At 34.2% G+C, this 23504-nt stretch overlaps 3 protein-coding genes across 3 annotated transcripts; 2 read left to right on the top strand and 1 right to left on the bottom strand.

Moving 5' to 3' along the window:
- Nucleotides 1-2901: 2901 nt before the first annotated feature.
- ER68 (ethylene-responsive RNA helicase) lies at nt 2902-10178 on the top strand. Its single transcript, NM_001247721.2, is given in 10 exon segments — nt 2902-3052; nt 3903-4159; nt 5044-5223; nt 5359-5520; nt 5664-5818; nt 6584-6676; nt 6877-6962; nt 7083-7309; nt 9330-9560; nt 9810-10178. Coding segments are annotated over 10 exon segments (1506 nt in total). The 5' UTR covers nt 2902-2996; the 3' UTR covers nt 9869-10178.
- Nucleotides 10179-12652: 2474 nt separating this feature from the next.
- On the top strand, nt 12653-17073 carry LOC101252853 (uncharacterized). Its single transcript, XM_004252327.5, has 2 exons — nt 12653-12975; nt 16534-17073. Exons 1-2 carry the CDS (start codon nt 12840-12842, stop codon nt 16845-16847), a joined length of 450 nt encoding a protein of 149 aa, XP_004252375.1. The 5' UTR covers nt 12653-12839; the 3' UTR covers nt 16848-17073.
- Nucleotides 17074-17291: 218 nt separating this feature from the next.
- On the bottom strand, nt 17292-22464 carry LOC101252561 (inactive protein kinase SELMODRAFT_444075). Its single transcript, XM_004252326.5, has 9 exons — nt 21358-22464; nt 20472-20617; nt 20284-20378; nt 19159-20183; nt 18787-18947; nt 18224-18300; nt 17998-18145; nt 17711-17860; nt 17292-17606 (listed from the first exon to the last, which is right to left on the bottom strand). Exons 1-9 carry the CDS (start codon nt 21542-21544, stop codon nt 17370-17372), a joined length of 2226 nt encoding a protein of 741 aa, XP_004252374.1. The 5' UTR covers nt 21545-22464; the 3' UTR covers nt 17292-17369.
- Nucleotides 22465-23504: the final 1040 nt, after the last annotated feature.

Below are 23504 nucleotides of genomic sequence, written 5' to 3'. Positions count from 1 at the left end.
CCTTCCCCTCAAAATCGAATGTCCCAAAATATTTTTTTGTTGAACAATTGTACAATTTTGTACTGTTGACAACTTCAACCTTATCTAGAAGAAAATTTTGAATTTGAAATTCCAAAATTACATCCGTTTTCCCCCGTAATGAACCCTAAATTTTTCCATCTGTACAAGTCTCCCCATTATTCACTGTTAGGGGGATGTTTCTTTTTTTTTCTTGGAGTTGAAAAATTTTGGAGGGAGAAAAAAAAAAGATACAAGTATTTGGAAAAAAAAATAGTTTGAAGAACGCCCTGAACTGGAGAAATGCCATGATCCTATTTGACGTTTTCTCGGATAAATTTTCCGTTATTTCTTTCTATTAGTTCAGCGATTAATTCATGAATTTGTTTTATGTTATTTCTCAATCTAATATGTGGAGGTATTCAATACATTTCAATAGTATTAGTTATGTGAGTTTCGAGTAATTTACTGTTTTCATGGCACATAATCCTCCTACATTCGAACTAATGTCCTAGTCACGCACTAATCGTTCACACCTTTGAAATCTTATCATGTTTACGTCTCTGAAATCTTACTTTCCAGCAGTACTGATTGTGTATTCTTAGTTAATATTCATGTCAAGGTAGTAATTTCAAATATGTAAAAATAAGCTTACTTATAATAAATGAGTTAATGGTCAAATGTGACTAGCTTTGTTGCTAATACAATATGTTATTCTCTCATAGTACCCCAATGTTTCCTAGTCTGACTTTTGTTTTAGTTACCTTTAGTCATGTTATACACCTCTATGTGTGATAATGAAGAGTTTTTGCCATTTATTATTACTGTCCAGTGCGTCTTTGTGTGATTCCTAACGTAGAATTGTATGTTTATGTGCATTTTTTTTGAGTTTATCCGTACTTTCTACTTAATTAAGCTTACTTTTTTTTTAAAATTATATTATTTGAATTATATATTAATTTTTTCCCCTTTATTTTGTTGCATGTAAATATATCTGAATTCATCATGAACTCCTATCCGCCTTTCCTTTGCATCTCGAGAGAGACAAAGGCTCAAATCCTTTATCGAGTCAACGATTCATATATTCGGCGCACATGTTTACGAAGTATAAAAAATTCAAAAGAGGCTGAGAACTTGAAGATTTTGGGTCTTGAAACCCAAATTTATATTTCAAATGTTGTATTTTGTTATTTTCAGGCCTAAGCCCTTGTCGTCTTTTTATTTATTTACTATTATATGATTAATCTAGGACAAGTACAAATAAAGTGGGCCAAAAGTCCAAAATGGAACGGGTCCAAATAGCGGTCCGTCTGGTCCAGACGGACTGAACCAAATTTGGACCCAATCCTCTCTCCCTCTCTTTAATTTATCGTTTACCTATCTGCTTTTATTTGTCGCTAGTTTTAAGGTTAAAGAATTCAAATTCTGGTAAACGCCGTAATGTTTTATCGACCTAAAATTATATCAAATCTAAATAGATTTTTAAAATAAAAGACGAATAAGCTAGCAAACCAAATCTTACTTGGACATTAAAATTAATACTTCTTTTCATAACAACTTCAAATAAGTTATAGCTTAAATTTTTATAAGTTAGATCTTTTTTTTAGCCAAATAGATTAGTTTTCGGATAATTGCGAGTTAGCAAATATTTTAGGTGTCGTCAAACCTTCCTAAAATATAAATAGGAATTTTCGAACCCCCTTAAATATTTTTCAATCAGTTTCCTATTTTAATCGATTGAAAAAATGTTTTCTTGATTTTTTTTCAAAAATTAAGTGGCGACTCTCTAAATAAGTCTAAGGTCCTAAAACTTATAAATTATTTTTTTCTTTAATATAAAACAAAACTCACTCCTGAAAATGTTATTTATGAATTTGAGGTCATGATTAATAATTTTGATAATCACAATAAAATGGACGTTAATAACGTGTTGAATGGGTAAAAATGATACATGTTCAGTCCAAAAAACTTAGAAGAAATTGTGGTACTATTGAAAAACGGTGTTCATGACAATGTTGAAGATGATACTATACATTATATACTTTTCAAACCAATTATGTGTAGAGAAAACATTTATCGCATTTAAAACTATTCACAATTTATGGTGCAGTTCAAAAAGATAATACTGAAACGTTTCGATGCAATAAGAAAACTTAGAGATGAGTTTCAATTATATTTGAATTTTAACAAAAAAGGAACATAGTATATTCATATTTCACTAAATTGTCTTAGATATATTTGTAATTTTAGAAAATTACTAAATTAATAATATTAATAGGACAATATATTTATCTAGGAAGTTCTGAAAATATATTATCTTATTGAAATAGGTGATTTTTTTCATTGACCCAAGTCGAGATGGGAGGAAAAATATTATCCTAGAGAGATTATTAATTAATCGAGTATTAATTTAATGAGGTATTATTGTATATGAATCATGTTTTAAGTTATGTGTATACTCTAACTAATTATCCACATTTTAAAATATGTGTATATCTTTACTCGGAGCTAGAAATTAAACAAATTTAACGACGTTGGAAAGATGACTCAAAGACCTTCGATTTGATAATCCATGGACCACCTAATTTTTTATGTGCTAAAAGATATAATCGTTTAAAATTAATCTAAAATTAAAAATGGATAAATGACTTGTATGGATATCTATTTAGCTCTTTCGAAGTTGGGGGGGGGGGGGGGGGGTTACACCCTACTCAAAATAGGATCAAAATTATAAGGTCAAAGACTCAAGAGGTAGTGGCCAAGGGACCTCTTAGGTTCAGTTTGAAACATTAAGGCTAAACTCAAGATAAATGTAAAACTAGAAGGGGCCAAATTGTATGTATGTCAATTAATAAGGATCAAAATAAAACCCACAAAAACACACGGCGACTCATATCCACCATTACCACTTCTTCTTTGGCAGAGAAAACCACCATTTTCTTTCTAGAAGCTTCCTGTAATACACTCTAGTCTAATACCTCCGACGAGTTTGCCGGAATATGAGTCGCTACGATAGCCGTCCGGCGGACCCTGGCTCTTACCGTGACCGTCGCAGGTAAAAACCCTAATTATTGAAACTCTGGCTACTCTTTAACATATTCATTCGGATGGTTCTTATTGCTGTAGTTCTGCTTAGGTTTTAGCTACGTTGAACAAAGTATATCTAATTGTAGATTATCTCCGGCTATATATGCAAATATACTCATATATGCTTTTTTACGACATTTCTTATTGATAGAGTAAACTGTGATTAGGATTTTATCTGCTCTGAGTAAACTGTATTTAGCTTGAGATCTTCTCCAACTACACTTATTAACATACTCTTTTCGGCTTTTCATGTATGATAATATTATTGCCTGTAATTATGGTTAGGGTTTATGATTCCTGTAAAGTTTATTTTTATTATAGATTAATTGAACATTACTTGAAATATCTCTTCTAGTATACTCCCTAGGGGAAAAGATATATGAGAGAGTGTAAAAAGAATATATTTCTTTTGAATTTTGTGGATTCATGCTTACTATAACTAGTTGTTTCGGTTTCTATTAGCGTTTTAACTATAACCTCAGCTATGTTTATTGGTCTGAGCAAGATGTGACTTATTTGAACTGAATATTCAAAATGAACAATTCGTAAAAATATTTTTTTTCTGGAATTATGTGTGTTCTAGAGTTACTTTCGGATAAAGAAAATAACCATTTAAAGAAAAAGAGGATCTTTGAGAGTTGTTTCCTTATTTCTGAATCCTTCCCTACCTAGCTATTTTAGGCTGGGTTGTAGGTCCTGTGGCGGGAGGATGGATATACTCATATACTTTTTTCTGCTATATGACAGTATTAATGACTGTAATTATTATTAGTGGTTTGTTGCTTTAAATAAGCGTTTCAGTTTTGGATTATTTTCAGTGATTCAGGCTTCGGTGGGGGCTCAAATTATAGGTCATCATCATCGAGCAGGAGAGATTCCGAGGGTAAGGAGTCGCCACGGAAGGTTAATTTGGATGATTTGCCTCCATTTGAGAAGAATTTCTATGTTGAATCACCATCCATAGCAGCAATGACTGAAGGTGAGGTGGAAGAGTATAGACGACGACGGGAGATCACTATTGAGGGCCGTGATGTGCCCAAGCCTATAAAGTCCTTTCATGACGTAGGATTTCCAGGTATATTAAAGCAAAATGGCCTTTATAGAATCACTATCCATAAAAAAAATGGTGTTATTTTGATCTAAAAAGAGTATGTATAGTAATGGTATGAAAATTTTTTACAATCCTTGAACTTGAAAGAGTAGCACATTGGGAATATAGGGTGTGTAACCTGTTGAAGCTCTTCAAGTTAGACTGATTGTGATGCATAAGTATGTATTATGAGTATACCAAAACAGAATATCAGTGTATCCCAATCCAAACAGAAATATTATTGCGAGTAATTTATCCAAGAACTCAACTGTGGTGCTGTTTGGTACAATTTCCTAAGTATTGCAGTATTGGGACCTCTTGGTATTACTTGGGGCTAATGTGGTGCTTTGTTCAAAGGTCTGTTATGCAGAATGCCTGAAGTATTGTGGTAGCAGTGTACTGGCAATCATTTTCTCTTATTATTTGAGCAGTGCTTCAACTGTAGCTAGTTGGAATTGCCCAATGCCCATTAATGTGGAACTAAATCAACATTATAGGATATGAAAGGATGGTCTTGATGGATAATGGAAGTCATTCATCTTAAGTATCAGCTTGAATACGTGTGCAGAAATGCAAATATTTATCCAAATGACCATAGTGAATCATCCATGTGTCTGATTTATTGAGCTGTCCGAATCTAGTGACTGAGGGTAGTTTCTGACTTCTAACGTAGAACTCGTGAATTCATACTGCTTTTTCTGTTTAATTATTGTTTTTGTATTATGATTTTCAAATTTTCAAATGGCTCCTGTTTTCTTTGACGGGTAGTTTACGCATCAATATTTTTGATAACATGTGTCATAAGCTTTTGGTTGAATGACACTTCGTATTTTTCCCCCTTTCTATGTTTGCTTGATACACTACATCAGATTATGTCTTGCAAGAAATCGAAAAAGCTGGCTTCACTGAACCTACACCTATTCAAGCTCAAGGTTGGCCTATGGCCTTGAAGGGTCGTGATCTCATTGGCATAGCAGAAACAGGGTCTGGGAAGACAATTGCTTATCTATTGCCTGCAATTGTGCACGTTAATGCCCAGCCCATTTTAGGTATAAGTGCAGAGCAGCTCATTCACTCACGAGTATATGCATCTTCATATTTTGTTGAGCAGTACTTTCTTCTTGCTGCATATTGTGATTTTTGATGCATCCCCTCTATTTTTTTTGTTCATATCTTATTTCAAGATCATGGAGATGGTCCAATTGTCTTAGTGTTAGCCCCAACTCGTGAACTTGCTGTTCAGATTCAACAAGAAGCTACTAAGTTTGGTGCATCATCGCGGATTAAGAATACCTGCATTTATGGTGGGGTTCCAAAGGGGCCCCAAGTTCGTGATCTTCAGAAAGGTAGGTGGTGATATGCTCAACGTGACTTTACTACTGTGTCGTGATGTTGATGGATCGGGTATATCCTAGAGCTTCTTCTCTCAGTTTTGTAGTATTTTTTTGCATGTCATAAATGAACTAATCAATATATTTTTACTTGATAGGTGTTGAAATTGTTATTGCCACACCTGGAAGGTTGATTGATATGTTAGAATCTAATCATACAAATCTTCGAAGAGTGACATATCTCGTGCTGGATGAGGCTGACCGCATGCTAGACATGGGTTTTGAACCTCAGATCCGCAAAATTGTATCTCAGGTTTGCTTCTGTAATTACCTGTTAGATCCAAAATGAGTTTCTCGTCTTTTCTAGACATGGGTTTTGAACCTCAAATCCGCAATTGTTTCTCAGGTTTGCTTTTGTAATTACCTGTTAGATCCAAATTGAGTTTCCTTCTCATATTAATTTTCTGCTTATGAAACACCATTAGCTGTTCTGTCTTGTATCCCCTGAATTGCTAGTTTTTGTTTCTTCTCTTATTGGATCAAATTCTTGTTCTCAGTTCAAACTGCAAGTTATCTTTGAATTTATTTCTTAAGCCGTTTTAAGCATCTGTATCCTCTGTAAGGTTAATGTGTGGATTCTACCAAAAAGTTTGATTTGCGAACAAATGATTGCTAGAAAGTTTTGTTTCTGGATCTTCTGCATTTAAACACTACCATCATTTCTAGTGTTTATTCATCTTTCTTTTTGTATTTAAATCTGTTGAAACGGATAGCTTTTTGTCAGTATGAACAAGGTACTCTCTCTCTCTCTCCCTCTCTCAGAGGAAGTTTTTGCTTCACCTTGCAACCTTTTAGATCTGGAGTTTAATGGACAATTTCTCTCATCCAGGACTAAATTTGCATGAAAAGTCTGGAAGAAATTTCTTGTTACTTTATTTATTTGGACAATACAAAACATTAATAGGAGAGAGATGTAACTCCTGTTTGTCAAGTCAATAAAATTCTGTTTACCTCTTTCCTCCCACTTCGACATTCTTCATACTGGGGATGTTGGATTTGAGGTTCAATGGTTTTGCAGATACGCCCAGATCGTCAAACGCTGTATTGGAGTGCCACATGGCCCAAAGAAGTTGAGCAGCTTGCAAGACAATTCCTTTTCAATGCATACAAAGTGAGTTTTTTTTGAGGTTCTGATCTAGTTCCTTAGCCTATTCAAAGTGAGGCCATTGATCACTAATTCACTATGTTGTGGCCCACCTATTCCTTTTATAGTGTCACCAAGATAAGAAGTGAATACACTATTTTCTTCGACTTAAGTTTGTATGTGATCTGTCTCTTCTTGTTAACTATCTTCTCTGAAAAATTGCTCAGGTAATTATTGGTTCAGCTGACCTGAAAGCTAATCACGCTATTCGTCAGCATGTGGAAATCGTCTCGGAGAGCCAGAAGTATAATAAGTAGGGTGTTATCCCTTTATTCTATTATTTCGAGTATTGGAGGCCTCAAAACCTTTTAACAATGTCTTTTCACAGTTGGTTAGATTCTTCCATTGAACTACACCTGTTTTGTAAATTCAGATTAGTAAAGTTGCTGGAAGATATTATGGATGGTAGTCGGATTTTAATATTCATGGACACTAAAAAGGGGTGTGACCAAGTAACTCGGCAGCTCCGGATGGATGGTTGGCCGGCACTTTCTATTCATGGTGATAAGAGTCAAGCAGAAAGAGATTGGGTCCTTTCAGAATTCAAAGCTGGAAAGTCTCCTATAATGACAGCTACAGACGTTGCTGCTCGAGGTCTAGGTAGGAAACTCTAGTGGCCTCTTTATGAATAATATAATCATTTAGTGCTCATTTTAATATAAGATCTCGTCTCCCATTCTTCCTGCTCCCAACTCAAAAGACATTCAGTTCTCATTTTCTTTAGAACTTGGCTATTTTCCCCATTGACCTGTTGAGTCTATTGGTATAAGTGCCCCCCAACCCTGCCTTCCACCTTCAAAAAGAATACGCACACATGCACAACAGATGAACAGAAAGATAATAATTCACATTAAGGGGGGGGGGGGGCGGGTTTGAAAGAGGCAGGGATGATCTGCTTGAATTGTTGTAACAAATACCAAATTATTGCAAGAAGCTCTGATTTGCTACTTACAAGAAAAATATTCCCCCATATGCAGGCTTTGAAAGTCGAGGCCCGTCAGAGGTTCAGCCTAAAGTGACCTTGTTGTACTATAAATATTGGTTATAATTTGTTCAACCTTTACGTCCAATGTTGTGAAGGATGAAACTAATTATTTATTGTGTTAAACATCATAATTGAATAATATACATGCCAGATAGAAGGTTGGGTGAGGTGCGAATTGGAGAACAAATTTAAAAAATTGCGAAGCATGTGGCTGGAAGAGATGTAGATAAAGGTTAGATGTAAAAAAATATTCAATTTATCATCTATCCTCAATCACAAATTAGTCGGGACTGTCATTATCAAATAGAAACAAATTAGTCGGGATTGTGGTATTGAATCCTATTATCTAGTTTTCTCTATTAGATCTATTGATTTCTATACTGAATAATGTACTTTACTGATAATAAAGATAGTAATTATAGGAAAATTAGAGGTTTTAAATACCAGAGTCTAAATCTTAGATGTACTAAATAAGTTCAGGAAAACTAAGAGTTCCTATTATCTATTTTGCTCATTAGGTCTATTTATTTTTTGAAACTAATTTGTTAGTGTTTTCTATTAGGTCATTATACTAAAGAATGTATTTTATTGATAACAGAGATAATAATTATAGGAGAATTGTACCATTCGAAAAATAATAGTGAAAGGAAAAATAGAGGTTTTAGAATACCAGAGTCTTAAAAATTTAAGCAAAACTAGTGTTTTTTAAAAAAAACCCAGAGGTTTCTTAAATCTAACATGGACTTAGAAGTCTCAAACCCCTGACAAAATTTCTTATCTTCTAAGGCTAACTAGAGGTTCTCTAAATTTCGGTCTCATCTTTAATCAGTGTTCTATTATGCGTCTGCTCCGGACTCCGTCTGTATGGTTTTATACGTGGTCATACTTTCATCCGTCTATGACTATTGGTTTTATTACAATCTATTGTTGCAATCATATTTTCATAAATAGCCAATCTCTAGTTTTGTGGCCATTAGATATGAAGATATTCAGGTTCTATGTAGCATCTTGTAGATGACACGAGGACAACTTTTCAGTTTAAATATATGAACAGAAATAACTCGTATTGGGACCTGGTTCTTGTTTTTTTTTGATAATCTTGTTGTTCGGGCCAGCTTGGGGCGCACCTCGACTAATTCCACAAGATACCTACCACCTCCACTAGCAATAGGTACCAGTTTATTCTGTCCACCAAGGTTAGGAAATATGGTTAAAATCACATATTGATGTTTATCTCGGTTGGGATTTGAACTTGAGACCTCATAGTTCTGGACAGACTCTATTGATCACTAAGCCACATCCTTGGGTGCGACATTTGTGAATGCTTCATATATTTTGCTTGCTATATACCTTGCATAGTTGCATACTTTAGCTGAAAAGAGCAATGACTAATATCTGCTCTTCAGAGGGTACTGAGACGAGGAAGAATTTTTGTGCAAGGAAGTTATGGCAAGCATGTCCAATTGCTCTGAAGTACTGAAAATTGTTATCACTTTAACTAGTTGGCTGAGTGCATTTCAATCTGTGGAGGCCCGTCAACATTGTCTTAGGGCGAAAGAAGTGAACTTGCACCATAACAATTTAACTATCAGGAAACATTTTATGCACTTCACAACTTATTTTTGAATGGTGCAGATGTGAAGGATGTAAAGTTTGTAATCAACTATGATTTTCCTGGATCATTGGAGGACTATGTTCACCGAATTGGTAGAACGGGAAGAGCTGGTGCCTCAGGGACAGCATACACATTCTTTACTGCAGCGAATGCTAGGTTTGCGAAGGACCTTGTTAACATTCTTGAGGAGGCTGGACAGAAAGTCAGTCCTGAATTGGCAAAAATGGGACGTGGTGCTCCTCCCCCTCCTGGTTAGTCTATTAACTCTCTGTGGAAATGACTTTGATCTTTTGGTTCATCATACCACATTAATTGATTGGATATTTTGAATCTCTATGGACTAAATTCCATGGATTCTGTATATAAAAAAGATTAGTTGGCCTTTGATGTGTTCCCTGATCTACTGACTTTCCAGTAGGATGTGTATGCTGTGATAGCTTCATGGGCTGGGAAAAGTACCATCTATGCTTTCATGTTTAATGATTTTCTTTTATGGTTAGGTCACGGAGGGTTTCGAGACCGTGGAAGGGGTTATGGAGGCAATAAGCAGTGGAGCTAGAAAAGACTGGTGGGTACTACCGAAAGGCACAAAAGCTAGTAATTTTGCCCCAGCCGATGAAAATCTAATTACACATTTTATAGCAATGAGATCATGACCCTATTTATGTTGCATGTATAATATGTTTGGATTATTTCAGTAGAAGGTGAAAAAGTTAACAATCTTTATTTAGTATTGCTTTCTTTTTTTTGTTACTCTAAAATTCGTCACGAATTACTAAAAGTTGTAGTTATCTGGGAGTGTATGTTGCAAGTTGCAACTTCCAAGAAACTCGTTAAAACAGTGCAATTTCAAACTCAAATTATCTGGGAGTGTATGTTGCAACTTGCAAGAAATTCGTTGCACTTTTTATGTTCTTTTATGAATGATTTAATAGAAATTAGGGAAAAGACAAATTATTCCGAACTTGTGCCGAAAAGTAAGTTACACATTTCAATTATTGTGGTGACCTATTATGCATTTAATCTTGTTCAAAGTGATATTAATACCCCCTTTCGGCGACAATCTCATTTTTATAAAAAGAAGTGTTGTACACGCGTTTGCATACATAAATAATATTTTTTTAATTTTAAAACAGAAAAAAGGGTCAAAATTGCCCTTGAACTATGTGAAATGAACCATTTATATCCTTCATTACATTTTGAAATAAAAAATACCCCCGCCGATATTCTATGAGATCACAAATACCTTCAAGATTTAACATCTCAATTTTTTAGTGACGTGGCATGCCACATGAAACTAATCTCTCCACCTAGGCATTGCCAATTAAGATTCACTATTAAAGAATTTGACTTTTAGAGGCGAAAAAGTTGTCACAAAATTCCAAAATATTACCACCAAAGATTATGAGTGATTTTAGTGACGACTAAGGCTTCAACAATCATTCGCTAGTAAAACCTATTTTTCAACAAAAGAATATGATAATTAATTCTCGATTGCAACCTAATTTTCTAAAATAAATAACTTGCGATATCAATATTAAAAACATCCAATATTATTACGAAAAATCATGAAAATCACTTCTCGATTCACATCTCTTACTATATAAAACATCATTGTACATTTTATACAATTTACATATAACATAAAAATAATAATACAGTGTCTTCAAACTCCTACTTAATCCATATCATTTTTTGTTTTATTTAAAAAAATACAAAATTAAAATTTAATGTTAAAAATTTTTAGTGACGATTTTTGGGCTTTTGTGGTGACTATTATCGCCGCTAAAGATCTAGCTCTTTTTAGTGAATCTTAGTTGGCAGTACTTAGGTGGAAAAATTAGTCCCACGTGGCTTGCCAAGTCAATAAAAGTATGGGGTGTTACCTCTTGAGGGTATATGTGGTCTCTTAGGATAACAACAGGGGCATTTTTTATCCCAAAATGTAAAGAAGGGTATAAATGGTCTATTTCACATAGTTCATAAGCAATTTTGACCCTTTTCCGTTTTAAAAATCTCTATCTTTTGATCTTCCTCCTCTCACCATACTTTTCTCTTTTTAAATCTATTTCTTTTTTTTCTCCATTGTTCATAAATTGAAGGAAAAAATAAAAATTTGAAGAGAAAATAAAGATAGAGAAATTATTTTCTTCGATGAATTTTTAATGAATTTAGGTAATATAACCATGAAATTTTTGAATAAATGTTATAAGATTTCCCATAGAAATCATTATTTTTCTCGTAATTATTTTTTGGTAATCTTTTCCGGTGAGTCCTCCGACAAGTTCGAACGAAAAAATGATGAATTTAAGTTGAAAATTGTTACCTTTTCTTTTTAAGCTATCATATTCTCCACTTCTTTCTATTTCGTTTTATGAATTCCTCTTTAAGGGTAGAGTATTGGATGTGCTTTCATCAAACAATCAATGGTAACCTATCTAGCTAGTCATTTCTTAAGAAGAACTCAAAATTAAAAAAAATGTAAATGATTTAAAGAAGTTGGGGTCACCAATGAAATAATTAAAAAAGAAAGAAGATTGAAATAATTGATATATTAAAAATTATAATACATAATTGTATAATGACCAATAAAATAGTGTCATGTGTTCAAATTTTCATTCTAACATATATTTTTTTTTCTCACGCACTTCAAAAAAGATGAAGAACTTTCTTTGTCATGTCACGTGCTGAGGGATATTAATATCACTTTTAAAAAAAATTAAATGTGTAATAAGTCGCAGTAATAATTTAAACGTGTAACTAACTTTTCAATATAAGTTCAATTTATATCTTTTCTCTAGAAATTATTGCACTTTCTATGTCTTTTAATATAATGAAATCAACTAAGAAAAAGTCTATTAAATTTGAAGCAATAATTTCACAAGAATCATACTAGATAGCAGTTGTCGAGTAATTTGACATATAAAATTGAAAAAAATGAAATCATATGTGCATACAAAACTTGATTAAATGTTGGTACAATTTATTTGCAACTCATCAAGGATAATTTTTGACATAAAAAATCCCACATAGATGTTCCTAAATACTAATAATTGCTCATATTATTTTCTATTTTTCTTCTAATCTTATAATTCATTATTCTGTATCAATTTGTTTATCTTATTTTGAATTTTAAAAGTTATTCTTAATTTTAACTTTGATTTATTTAGTATTAACAAAAGTTATACATTTAAAAACTATTGAGAAAATAATTAGCAATTTACATTCTTTCAAAAACATATAAAAAAATCACATGAAAAAAAATTTGTTTGAATTTCGAAATCTAAACTAATAAATAAATTAAAACGGAAGCTACTTAAAGTAAAATTTACGATCTCAAAGTATAGAATAGTATTTTATTAAAATAAATTATTACTAAAAAAGTACGAATTAGTTTAAGGAAAATACCAAATCAACATGTGCTAACACTAAAAATGAAATGGAGGGAAGTAATTATTTAACTTTGTCAGAATAAGCAACTTGCTTTTAATTAGTGTGAAGCAAAATCAACTTCTTCTTTCTCATTATCCATGGCGTCAACGTCAACATCAACGCCGGTGGGTAGTGCGGCGGCGCCGCCTCCACCGCCTCCACTCAAGGATTCTTTTCTCCGCCGTAACAAGTTCCTTTTGCCTATGATCTTGGCTCTCAATTTGTCTCTTGGAGGTTCTTCCATCACTCCTTTAACTTGTATTCAACCTCTGCTAATTTGCTTGCTCTTTGACTATCTTGTACAGATTTTGACTCTAGTTTGTAGATCCTTTGTTATTATCTGGATAGATCCGCAATGTTAGGTCAATTGATGCAGAGAACTATTGTGCCAACTACTCCGTCGGTACTTTGAACTTTGCATGTGCTTGAAAAGTACTGATTAATATGAGTATTTTATTATAATACCCATGTTAATTGATATTTAGGTTTAGGTCTTGGGAAATGATTCGGAGAATAACTAGTTAGTGGTGACTGGTGAGGGTAAAATATGTTCGTTTACAAGTAAAAATGAAAATGTAATTTTAGTACAGTGGAGAGGTAAGAGTGAACCGAGGGAGTATCATTTTGTGACAGTTGATGTGAGTTCAGTATATGTCTAAAAATTTTCAACTAGACATTGGTTAAAACTGAGGTTAGTTAGTGTTGTTTAATACTATACCTGTTTAACAAATATTAGATCTCCTCTGGTTATAAGTTTAATTTTGAGGTGTTGGTCTCTGAAATGGAGTAATTCCTACTGTGTTGGATCATCACTTTATTGGATGATTATTGAGTTGTTTGGAGATGGTAGATCGTATAAGGAAAATGATATTTTACAGTATCAACGATCAGTACCGGTGAATGGGATAGGGATAGGAAAAAGAGATTTTCATCGTGGATCACTCGGATGAAAGCAATCATTCGCGGAAGGGGAGTATCCTATAGTTATAATAGAAGGGAAGTATTACCCTATAGTTATAGACTTATAGTAGATTAATACACGATCTGTACAAGAGAGAGTTGCTTCTTAACCGTAAAATACTTGCACAAATAGCTATGTCAAATAGGAATTCTCTCTCTTGCCGATGCGGAAGCGAACTAACTACCTGAACGAGCAAGTAAACTTTCTTTCTTAAAGGAAGAACTGTAATCACTGCTTGAGTCACTGGTGTTCTGGAGCCAAGCCAAAAGCGGGATGTGTCTTTGGCTAAAGCCTGGGAATCAAGCCAGTGTCTTTGTAAGCTCTGGATAATGCCCAACAAGTCAAGTATACAGTTTTACAATTGTTTTGATAGTATCTCTTATTTAGGAAGAAAGACAGGGAAGAGATATTAAGATCATAAGAATAGATACCACACTTGCTAGTAACTAATAGGGTCTAAAAAAGGTATGAAGGAAAGAAAAGAAAAGTTAGAACAAGAGTACACTTCAAATTATTACTCAAAAAAGGTTGGTTCTTTTTCGTATCTGGGGGTTCAAATATCTTTTCACCGGTCACTGTCCATGGGATATTGAATGTTCTTGCCAAGAATGTCTTGAAGATGTAATTGAAGAATATTATGAGCACGGTGAATGCTGGAAAAATAAGAAAAAACCAAAAAACCCAAGAAGAAAAAAATGTATGTCTTCGAAGCTCGCTTTCAGATCAGGTATGATGAAGAAGACTAATCAGTTGGCTCACTAAGCCATTTATAGAAGTATGAATATGTTGTTAGTTATAATCCCCAAGAACGGCCAAAATTAGGGAAAAAAAGGAATGTCCTTTCAATTATTCCTAACTGGAAAGATAATAACACCCCCCACCCCTTTGCTCAAACCCACAAAACTCTAAATATTCATGTATAGTCCAACAAGCATCAGTTATGCCCAAGATTTTTCACTATTTGAGCCTTTGAACAAAGATGGTGCAGTCCATGCTCCAAAAATTCCAAAAAAGAATTTAACCCTTGGGAGAAAAGTCACCAACTAGTGACATTGAAGCAACTACCAATTGGTAGTCTGAAAATTCTATTTTGTGGGCAACATTGACAATACTGTTAAATTGTTTCCCACAACCAAAATAAAATGTGTAGCTGGGTGGAGAACATTGAGAAGGAAGTGGAACAAGTACCAGAAAAATATTCTTAACATGCAGGACTCATCAAATCCTTGGAGCACAGATTAGAAATTTTGCATTATGAGATTTATCCACTAGGTGCCTCTTTATTTCATTTTTTGTCAGCAGCAGCAAAATGAAATGGTGGCCCTAAGAGACCACATACAACTTCTGAAGCATGACACCCTGAGCCCCCCCCCCCCCCCCTAAAAAAAAAAAATCAGCTCACTTCTCTTCCTCCCACAAGAACCTTCTCTATCCGAAATTATTCCCTTCCTCAGCAAGATTATCATTTCTTCTATGTTTCACCTCCCCAAAAGAAAAATAATGGTTTTTTGACATAACTCATTTTCTCAAAACTTCGTTGAGAAACTTGAATTTGACATTGCAAAATAATTTGGAATGAAAACGATGCACTAAGAGGCCAAAAAACACTTGAGAAAGAAGAGAGATGGGAGAAAGTTCAATAGAATGCAAACCAAGAGAACTTGATCATTTTTTCACCCCTTGTATTTTGTAATATAAATGTCTTCTCCTAGCTAATTTTGCCGTAGCTTTTTCCTTCTAAATATGGGATGATGGCTAGTCCTTATTTGAATGCAGAGTATTAAATATTTTTAGTAGATGCATTGTATTATAGTGTATGAGTTCTCCGATTAATTATAATAACTCGATCCCAGTACCTTCCCTGCTCTAACATCATGTTAAATGTTAAAGTGTGTGATCATCTAATCTAAAAGTGTGTGACGTCATGTTAAAGCGTGTGACCATCCTAGTACCTTCTCTGCTTTCGAGCACATTTTTATTTACTTAATTATATTTTCAACAGAACTAAAATGGGGTTCTCGCGGATGACATTTAAAGTTTGCTGCATTATGGTTGTTTGCATTGTCCATAGTGTTGCTTGCTCTAAAATTTGATTGCTGTCTGATGGTTGCCTAAATAAATACTCTGATAGAATTGACATTTATATAAACTAGTGAGTCCATTCTCTATTTTTGATTCCTTTGGCCCAGTTTACACTTTACTTCCCATTACGTAAAGAAAAAATGAGGAAGTCAGGTGAAATCTTACAATTCAGTTTTGTATGGTCTACCGAATGAGAAAGTCTGAGCTTTGCTTGATAATTTTTTCTAAAAGAAGAAAGAATGGAATCTTGTATGCACTTTTACTTTGTGGTGCATTTCACTTGGGTTTTTTAATCAAGTTAGAAATGTACATAACTGGATAGCCTTCTTTTAAGATCTTATCTAGTGACTTATAGTCCTTGTGCACCATATGTCTTAATCAATTGATCTATATTTCTTGTATCTAAATATGTTCTGTTTCGATATAAGAAATCATTACATGTTTAACTCGTACTCCAAGTGGTGGACTGTCTTTATTCCATGTGCTGTTAAGAGATGATTCTAAAGGTGAAGTAGTGAGCACTTATTATGTACATGTAACGAGCATAATCACTTCAGATTATGTCAACATGTTATGTTCTAGAGAGATGTCTGATTCTGATGATAATCCAATCTGACTCGTGACGCTCTTGCATTCTCTACATCATTTGGAGTGCTTCCGTGTCTTTCCAATTCTAATTCAATAACTCATCTTGCTTTTACATTCATCGTACATCGACTTATGTTTGTTTTTTTTTGTAATTTATGTAGCTTATCTTTTCATGACCAAAAAGAAAGATGTGGGAACTGAGGCAGGAGAAGTGTCAGATGTTCCTAGCAGTTCAGTTTCATCAACCGCTGCTATTACTGCAGTAGCTGGAAAGCAAGCAACTGTTCCAGCTCTTGTGCAGCCTGCTGTTGTTCATGAACCAATACCAGAAGATCGACAACGAGAACTAATGAAGTGGATATTGGAAGAGAAGAGAAAACTTAAACCAAAAGATCCCGAGGAGAAAAAGCGCATTGATGAGGAGAAAGCTATGCTCAAGCAGTTTATTCGAGCCAAGTCCATTCCAAGTTTGTAATGGAGGAGACCCTTCACAACTTTGATACTACTAGCTTGGAGATGTACAAAGGTTGGATTTTCCCTTTTCACTGCAAATATGGCACTGAGGAATCAAATGGCTTGAACAATGAAATGTATATTGGATCTTTTTCTGAATTGCTTGAACAATGAATGTATATTGGATCTTTTATCTGAATTGTTGACCTTTACATGAAATTTGTAAATAGAGTGCTTTTCTCATAAAATGCAGCAGTGAAACTTGTAATAATGCAAGTTTGGTGTATCGAAACAGTTATAGACGAGTGAGGATTGTTCAAGCGGTTGAACCCCTACACTTGAGTAACACAAGCCTCAAGAATCGATTTTTTCTTTCCTAGAGATCAACACAAGTAGATTGAGCACCAACACAAAAAAACACACTATTATGACTCACTTGTGCACAAGTAATGGAAATATATATGGCTTTTGATCAGAACTCCCTGGTTTCAACTGATATAGCAGCAATATATATCTTTGATCACAAGAATTGGTACAAAGTAAGTTACAGATGATCTGAAAATGCAGTCCTGTGACTACTATCCCTATCCCTAATAATAGAGGGGCTCCTTTTATCAAATGAGAGCTTTGGACTTAGCCCCTCCAGTTCGTCCTTTCGTATAGAACCACTGTACCTTTCATACAAAATCCTTCCACTTTGGCTTCCCACATCATACCTAGGCTGTGTTGTAGACATTTTACCAGAATCCATCATTAGGTCACCTTCAAGAATTCGAAGTACCTAAGATAAAACCAAAATTACATGAGAATCCAGCCCTATTCATGACTAAGTTGCAAGAATCATAATCAAGATAGTAAAAAGTCTATGCAAAAGGAAACACATACCTGAGACATTCGAGGCCTAGTCTGAGGATCCTGCCTTATGCACAAAGATGCAGCATGCACCATGCAATACACCTCGTGCTCCTTGTAGCTGCTTCCTAGACGAGCATCTATTAACTCAACGATTGCACATTCTTCCAACAATGGAAGTGCCTGAAAACAGAATCCACGACAAATTCATTGATATGTTAAAAGGGGGAAATGGAAGGAACTCCTGCATATCTGTATAACTGCTCCCTAAAAAATCAGAACTAAAAACAGATGTAAAATAAGATGTTGAGGTTTTATACCCATTCTGTGAGACACTGCTGGCCTTTAGGCCTGTTAAGATCAACTGCTTTACGACCAGTTACAAGTTCTACGAGCACCACACCAAACGAGTAAACATCAGCTTTCTCAGTAATTTGGCCGCTTTGAGTATACTCAGGAGCCAAGTACCTAAATACAGAAAATTAGCTTATTAGTTCTGCAATGTCATATCAAAAGCAAAATACAAACAACTTTCCAAGGACTAACCCAAATGTTCCAAGTACTCTTGTTTCAACGCATGTATCACCATCCGGTTGCCATCTAGCCAAACCAAAGTCTCCGACCTAGAAAACAAAGGTGAAGCAAGATTAGTACATTTTGAAGTACTGCTTAAAGCACAATAAATTCATGATGTTAACTTGTTCACAAAGATGATATCCTTTTGTTGTTTTCGTCTTCTAATCAGTTGCTTGAAAAGCCATGGAGAAGCACTTGGAATCTGTTTGATTTGTTATATATACTAAGTCGACAAGAAAAATCAATTGAGCTTAGAGAGATTAGAATAATCGATGTGACCATGTATATTAGTGATACACCTAAAAGAAATGTCATATTTCCATTAACTGCTTATCTATCTCTAAGTATTGTCAATGGTAATTGGACAGGTAGATCCATGTAAGAGAATTTTGACAAGTCATTAGCTATCAAGAATAGATACACAGGGAAATACGAGACACTGGTGCAGACTCTTTTTATGCTCTGAAGGAGCCTCGGTTAGAAGTTAACGTTTATCTTGAATAACTTTCTTATTAGTAAGAGGTTGCCCATACTAGTGGTTCAAAGTCATGAGTGATGAGAATGTTGTTTGGTCTCATGTCCCGATGGACAATGCAGCCCACTCTGCACTCTTCATGAAGATATCGCAAACCTCGTGCAGCTCCAACAGCTATCTTTTGACGTGCAGACCACTCCAAAGGTTCCCTATTGCGTCCTGTAAAGACAGAACATGATGGTAAGTAATACAAAGGCAGAAAGACTTATCTTAGACACCACTAAAACCCTCTTTATATCATTATTATCATAACAGTCCATGCAAAGTAACCCAGACAACCTAAAAGAAGCCCATTTGTTGATTGAAGCAGCAATAATCAGCATATTTCATTATAGTCTTATAGGACATAAACAAACATGAGTACACATACCATATAGATGAGAATCTAAAGAACCATTGCATATATATTCATACACTAGCAATCTTCTCCTGTCTTCAATGCAGAATCCTATCAACATGACAACATTTCGGTGCTGAGCACAGCTGAGCACTTCAACTTCCGAGCAAAATTCTTGATCCCCTTGAGAACTTGCCAACTTATGTTGCTTGACAGCAACAACTTGACCATCTGGAAGGACTCCTCTGTGAACGGATCCATATCCTCCCTCAGCCAAGAAATTGGCTTGTGAAAATCCTCCTGTTGCAAGCTCCAGCTCTGTAAAAGTGAACCACCTGGGGGGTTTCCCAAATACAGGAGCCTTGTGTTGACATATTGAACACAGGGGAGGAGGTCCAAGAGGTGCATGTCTGGTTAATGTACCTGATCCTCTCATATTTCGATTGTAATCCATATCATCTCTATAGCTCAGGGATCCGGAGTCACCTTCTTTATCAAGCTTAGTAAACTTCTCCGATAATGAATTGGTTGTAGATGTTTGTGGCCTGTCTAAAGATCTCATCGAGCTAATTTGCTGGTGTTGAGAGAGTTGACAATGTGAACTGACACTGTCCACCACCCACGGTTGGAATCTTGAGCTCGAACAAGATAGATTTTCACTCTCACTCTCTGAACTTGAATCGTCTACATCTTGATCTTCCTTTAAGGCTAACAACTCTGCCTTATGCAAATCCCGATTTACTTCAGTGACAAAAAATGGTGAAGTTCCTGGATCAGAACTTGAAACTGATGAAGTACCAGCTTCAGTAACACTGAAAATCTCTGGACTACTTGTTGGTGTTACTAATGGACCTCTAGAAGAAGCCAATGAATAATTCTTTTCTAGTTCTGGTCCACATGATTGAGCTTTCTCCGAAGATAATGAGCCCGAGACATCAGGTTCCTTTTTAGGTGAACCGACTAAATTCAGGCGGAGAACTTTTGGTTGAGATCGTCTCATTACTACGAGATTGCAATGCAGCTCTTGCATACAACATTTCTTCTCATGTTTGAGATGTCTGGAAAATGTTCAAACAAGAATCAGCAATAGCTTAAGAGAAGATAGAGAACGAAAAGAACATAAACAAGGAATCAAACTCTGAAAAGATCTAAAGTTACTTGTCCAAAACAACCCAATTAGCTTGACTCTTCTTTGCCTCAGCAGCCACAGCTCCATGCGGTGAACCAGAAACAATTTTAATCTTCAAGTTTATCTGGTGAAGTGAACGAAAAGCACCAAGCTTTTAGTATGTCAGTGTAAAATTACCTAATAACAATCTGCACAAAGAGAGAATTTTGGCATTAACCTTAGTGGGATCATAAACATCTTGGAGCTGAAGGATCATCTGAGAGTAGGAATATGTTAAGTCTGACTTTTGCTCACTACTATGTGACTTCCGGGGACCATTGGCACAATCTCCAGCAAACATGGGGAAACCCCAGATCTTTCTACCTAGCAAATATTTGTGAAAATCACAAAAGTTATGCCCATATGATATAATTAGAACATCCCATTGGTAGACTTTTTTGTGGAAGTGCAAAGCACCGAAACAGAAAAAACTGATAACAAGAAGCACCAGGTATTTACTTGTCTAGGCATGAAAGAATTCAGTAGAGATGCATTAAGGAGACCCTTCAGAAAAGCAGTAAAGAAAAACAATGAAGGACTAGCTTCAAAATAGACTAATTAGAAGTCAGTGGCTTGAGAATAAATCCTCCTTGAAGGACTATCTTTCCCATTCTTACAGGAGCCAAGATGAACTTAGCTTGAAAATAGCTACAAGTAACAGACTGCCGGAAATATCCATGATGAATATATTCAGCATCGATAAGAAGACATGATAGTGTCAATCAGGCAAGAGGAGCAGAATAATCAATAAACCAAGATTTCTGTTCAATTCAGAGAAACTTTGTTTCAATCAGGCAACACTCTTAAGTACCTAATCTTTTGTTAATTGTTCATAACAGGCGTCCGGGCACTCTAATAATTACCTAATCTCAAAGCAAGTAAGAATACCAAATAGCTATATTCTGTATAAACTCCATGATAACAATCAAAAGTTCTCTTATTGTAGGCTTTTTGCTTTCTATAAATGTAGTTGACATATACTTGCATACTTGCATACTATATTTTAGTGCTACCACAATGAGATACTGAAAGAAATGTAAACAAGTCAGATGAATGTTATATACCAGAGTTTTGTGAAGGAACAACCACAAGAAGTGTAATGTAATCTCCAGGTTGAACAACATGAGTCAAAGCCCACACAAGAGCATTCTTAGGTATCTCATTTGATGCCTTAACAGCCACCATAACTTTCTCAGCAACATCACAACTACTTTTACCCTCCTGCTTCCCTTTCTTCACCTCCTTACTCATTACCCCAGAATAGTTTTCACACCTTTCTTTAAACTTTAAAGAAACTCAACCCCACAGGACATTCATGTTTGCTTAACACAACAACAACATTTTCGAGAACAAAACTTTATATGCATTATTGAGCTGTCTGCCCCACCATATACAACTGAAATTGACACTATTCTATAACAGTATATGCTGGTAAAGAAGAGACTAACTGATGAGACCCTTTTTAACAACTAATAAGCCTAAGTGAATTTCTCAAGAAACACAAGGTAATCTTTGTCTTATATAATAGAAGTATTTAGTGTTAACATGACAAGAGAGGAGAAATCTATGCAAAAAGATTCCAAATTTAGCAGCAAAAGACTTCTTTTTTTTGGTGATTTGGTTTAATGAATCCAAAAGACTTGACAGAAGCTTCAGCTCAAGTACTCAATCATGGTCCAAAATCATCAAATGCTACAAAAAAAGATGAAAGAATGAACAGTTCTTGCACATGATTTCTGAAAAATATACATTCAAATGACAAGTGACAACTACAGCCCAAAAAGTTACTATTTTCAAAATTGGTGCAAAATGGTTCAGGTGAAATGAGCTGTTTCCCAGATGACATTAACTACTACTGAATCACTGACCCTTTTAATGTTATTGTGTTTTCTTCTTCACAAAAATGGAACGCAAAGGAAGTGTGTAATTCAGAATCCAGTTATAGTTAAGAACATAACTTTAAGCAATTTTCACATTTACAAAATTCAAGAATCCCAATGAAGCACCTAATGTTCAAATGACACACAAGAGACTTTATGGCTTTCAGTGGCTATGGCTGATTTGGATAATAAAAAAAAAAAAAATGGACCCTTTTAACTTTCTCAGCAGAAATCCAAAGAAAAATTGCATCAAATCCCCACAAAGTTCAGAGATAAAAGGGGGAGGTGCTTTCATTTTATACTCCTCTATTTTATTTTTATATTGTTTTTCGTTGGTTTTCGTACACTTAATCCTTCTTAAATTTCACTTATAAAATTATATTGAATATTTGTTATCGTTGTTATAATTTCATATCATATTATAATATGTTCCTTGTAATAACATCTCAATATAGTAACAAAAAAAAAGTATATTTTAGATAAACTATTTTATTATAAAAAAATTTAACGGTGTTATAAATACAAAGAAATAAAATTTAAAAGGTATTTATGTTTTATGAGTCTTCAATGGAGTTTTATATGCTAATGACATAAACAAATTATTCTAAGCTAACCTAAAAACTAACGCTCTTGTTATTTGGTGGGTCTTTCCTTTGAGTTAATTCATTTTATTATAACAATCATTTTCTATGAAAAGATTGCAATATAATATTCAGATTTTCTATATAATTAGACATTTATTTATATTATATTATATATTTCTCATAATAACATCTTAGTATAATAGTTTTAAAAAATTTCAGACATACAATGCTAATATAACAAAAATTAACCTTATTATAAGACTGAGAAATTAAAAAAAATCCAATTAATGTGATGGAGTTTATATAAAGATAAAATAAACATATTATTCTAAGCTTAATCCTTAGAATATAGAAATAAATAACTAATAGTTAAACAAATTATTCTAAGCTTAACCCTTAGAATATAGATAGAAATAAATAACTAGTAGTTAATACACAACTAACGCCTAAATTAATAGCACATGTGTTTAATAATAATATTCTGTGCACTATTACGTCCCCCTCTACGATACTTAAAAGAGATCATTTTAGACATACTTTTAAGATAGAAAATTATTAATTTTATTTTTTTACCATTGTTATATTAGGGCGGATTCAAGTGATTTAATATGATAAAAAATAATATTGAAATTTCTTTAACAATACAACAAGTATAGTCCAGTTATATTATTGATGTTATAAAAAATAGTTATGTAGTGAAGTTAGACATTTGATACATTACAAATAACGGATGTTCTTATTTTTTAA

This window comes from Solanum lycopersicum, chromosome 12 (assembly GCF_036512215.1).
Source record: "Solanum lycopersicum chromosome 12, SLM_r2.1".
NCBI classification, from domain to species: Eukaryota; Viridiplantae; Streptophyta; class Magnoliopsida; order Solanales; family Solanaceae; genus Solanum; species Solanum lycopersicum.
Note: the sequence above shows the minus strand (reverse complement) of the source record. Positions and strands in the feature narration are given on the sequence as shown.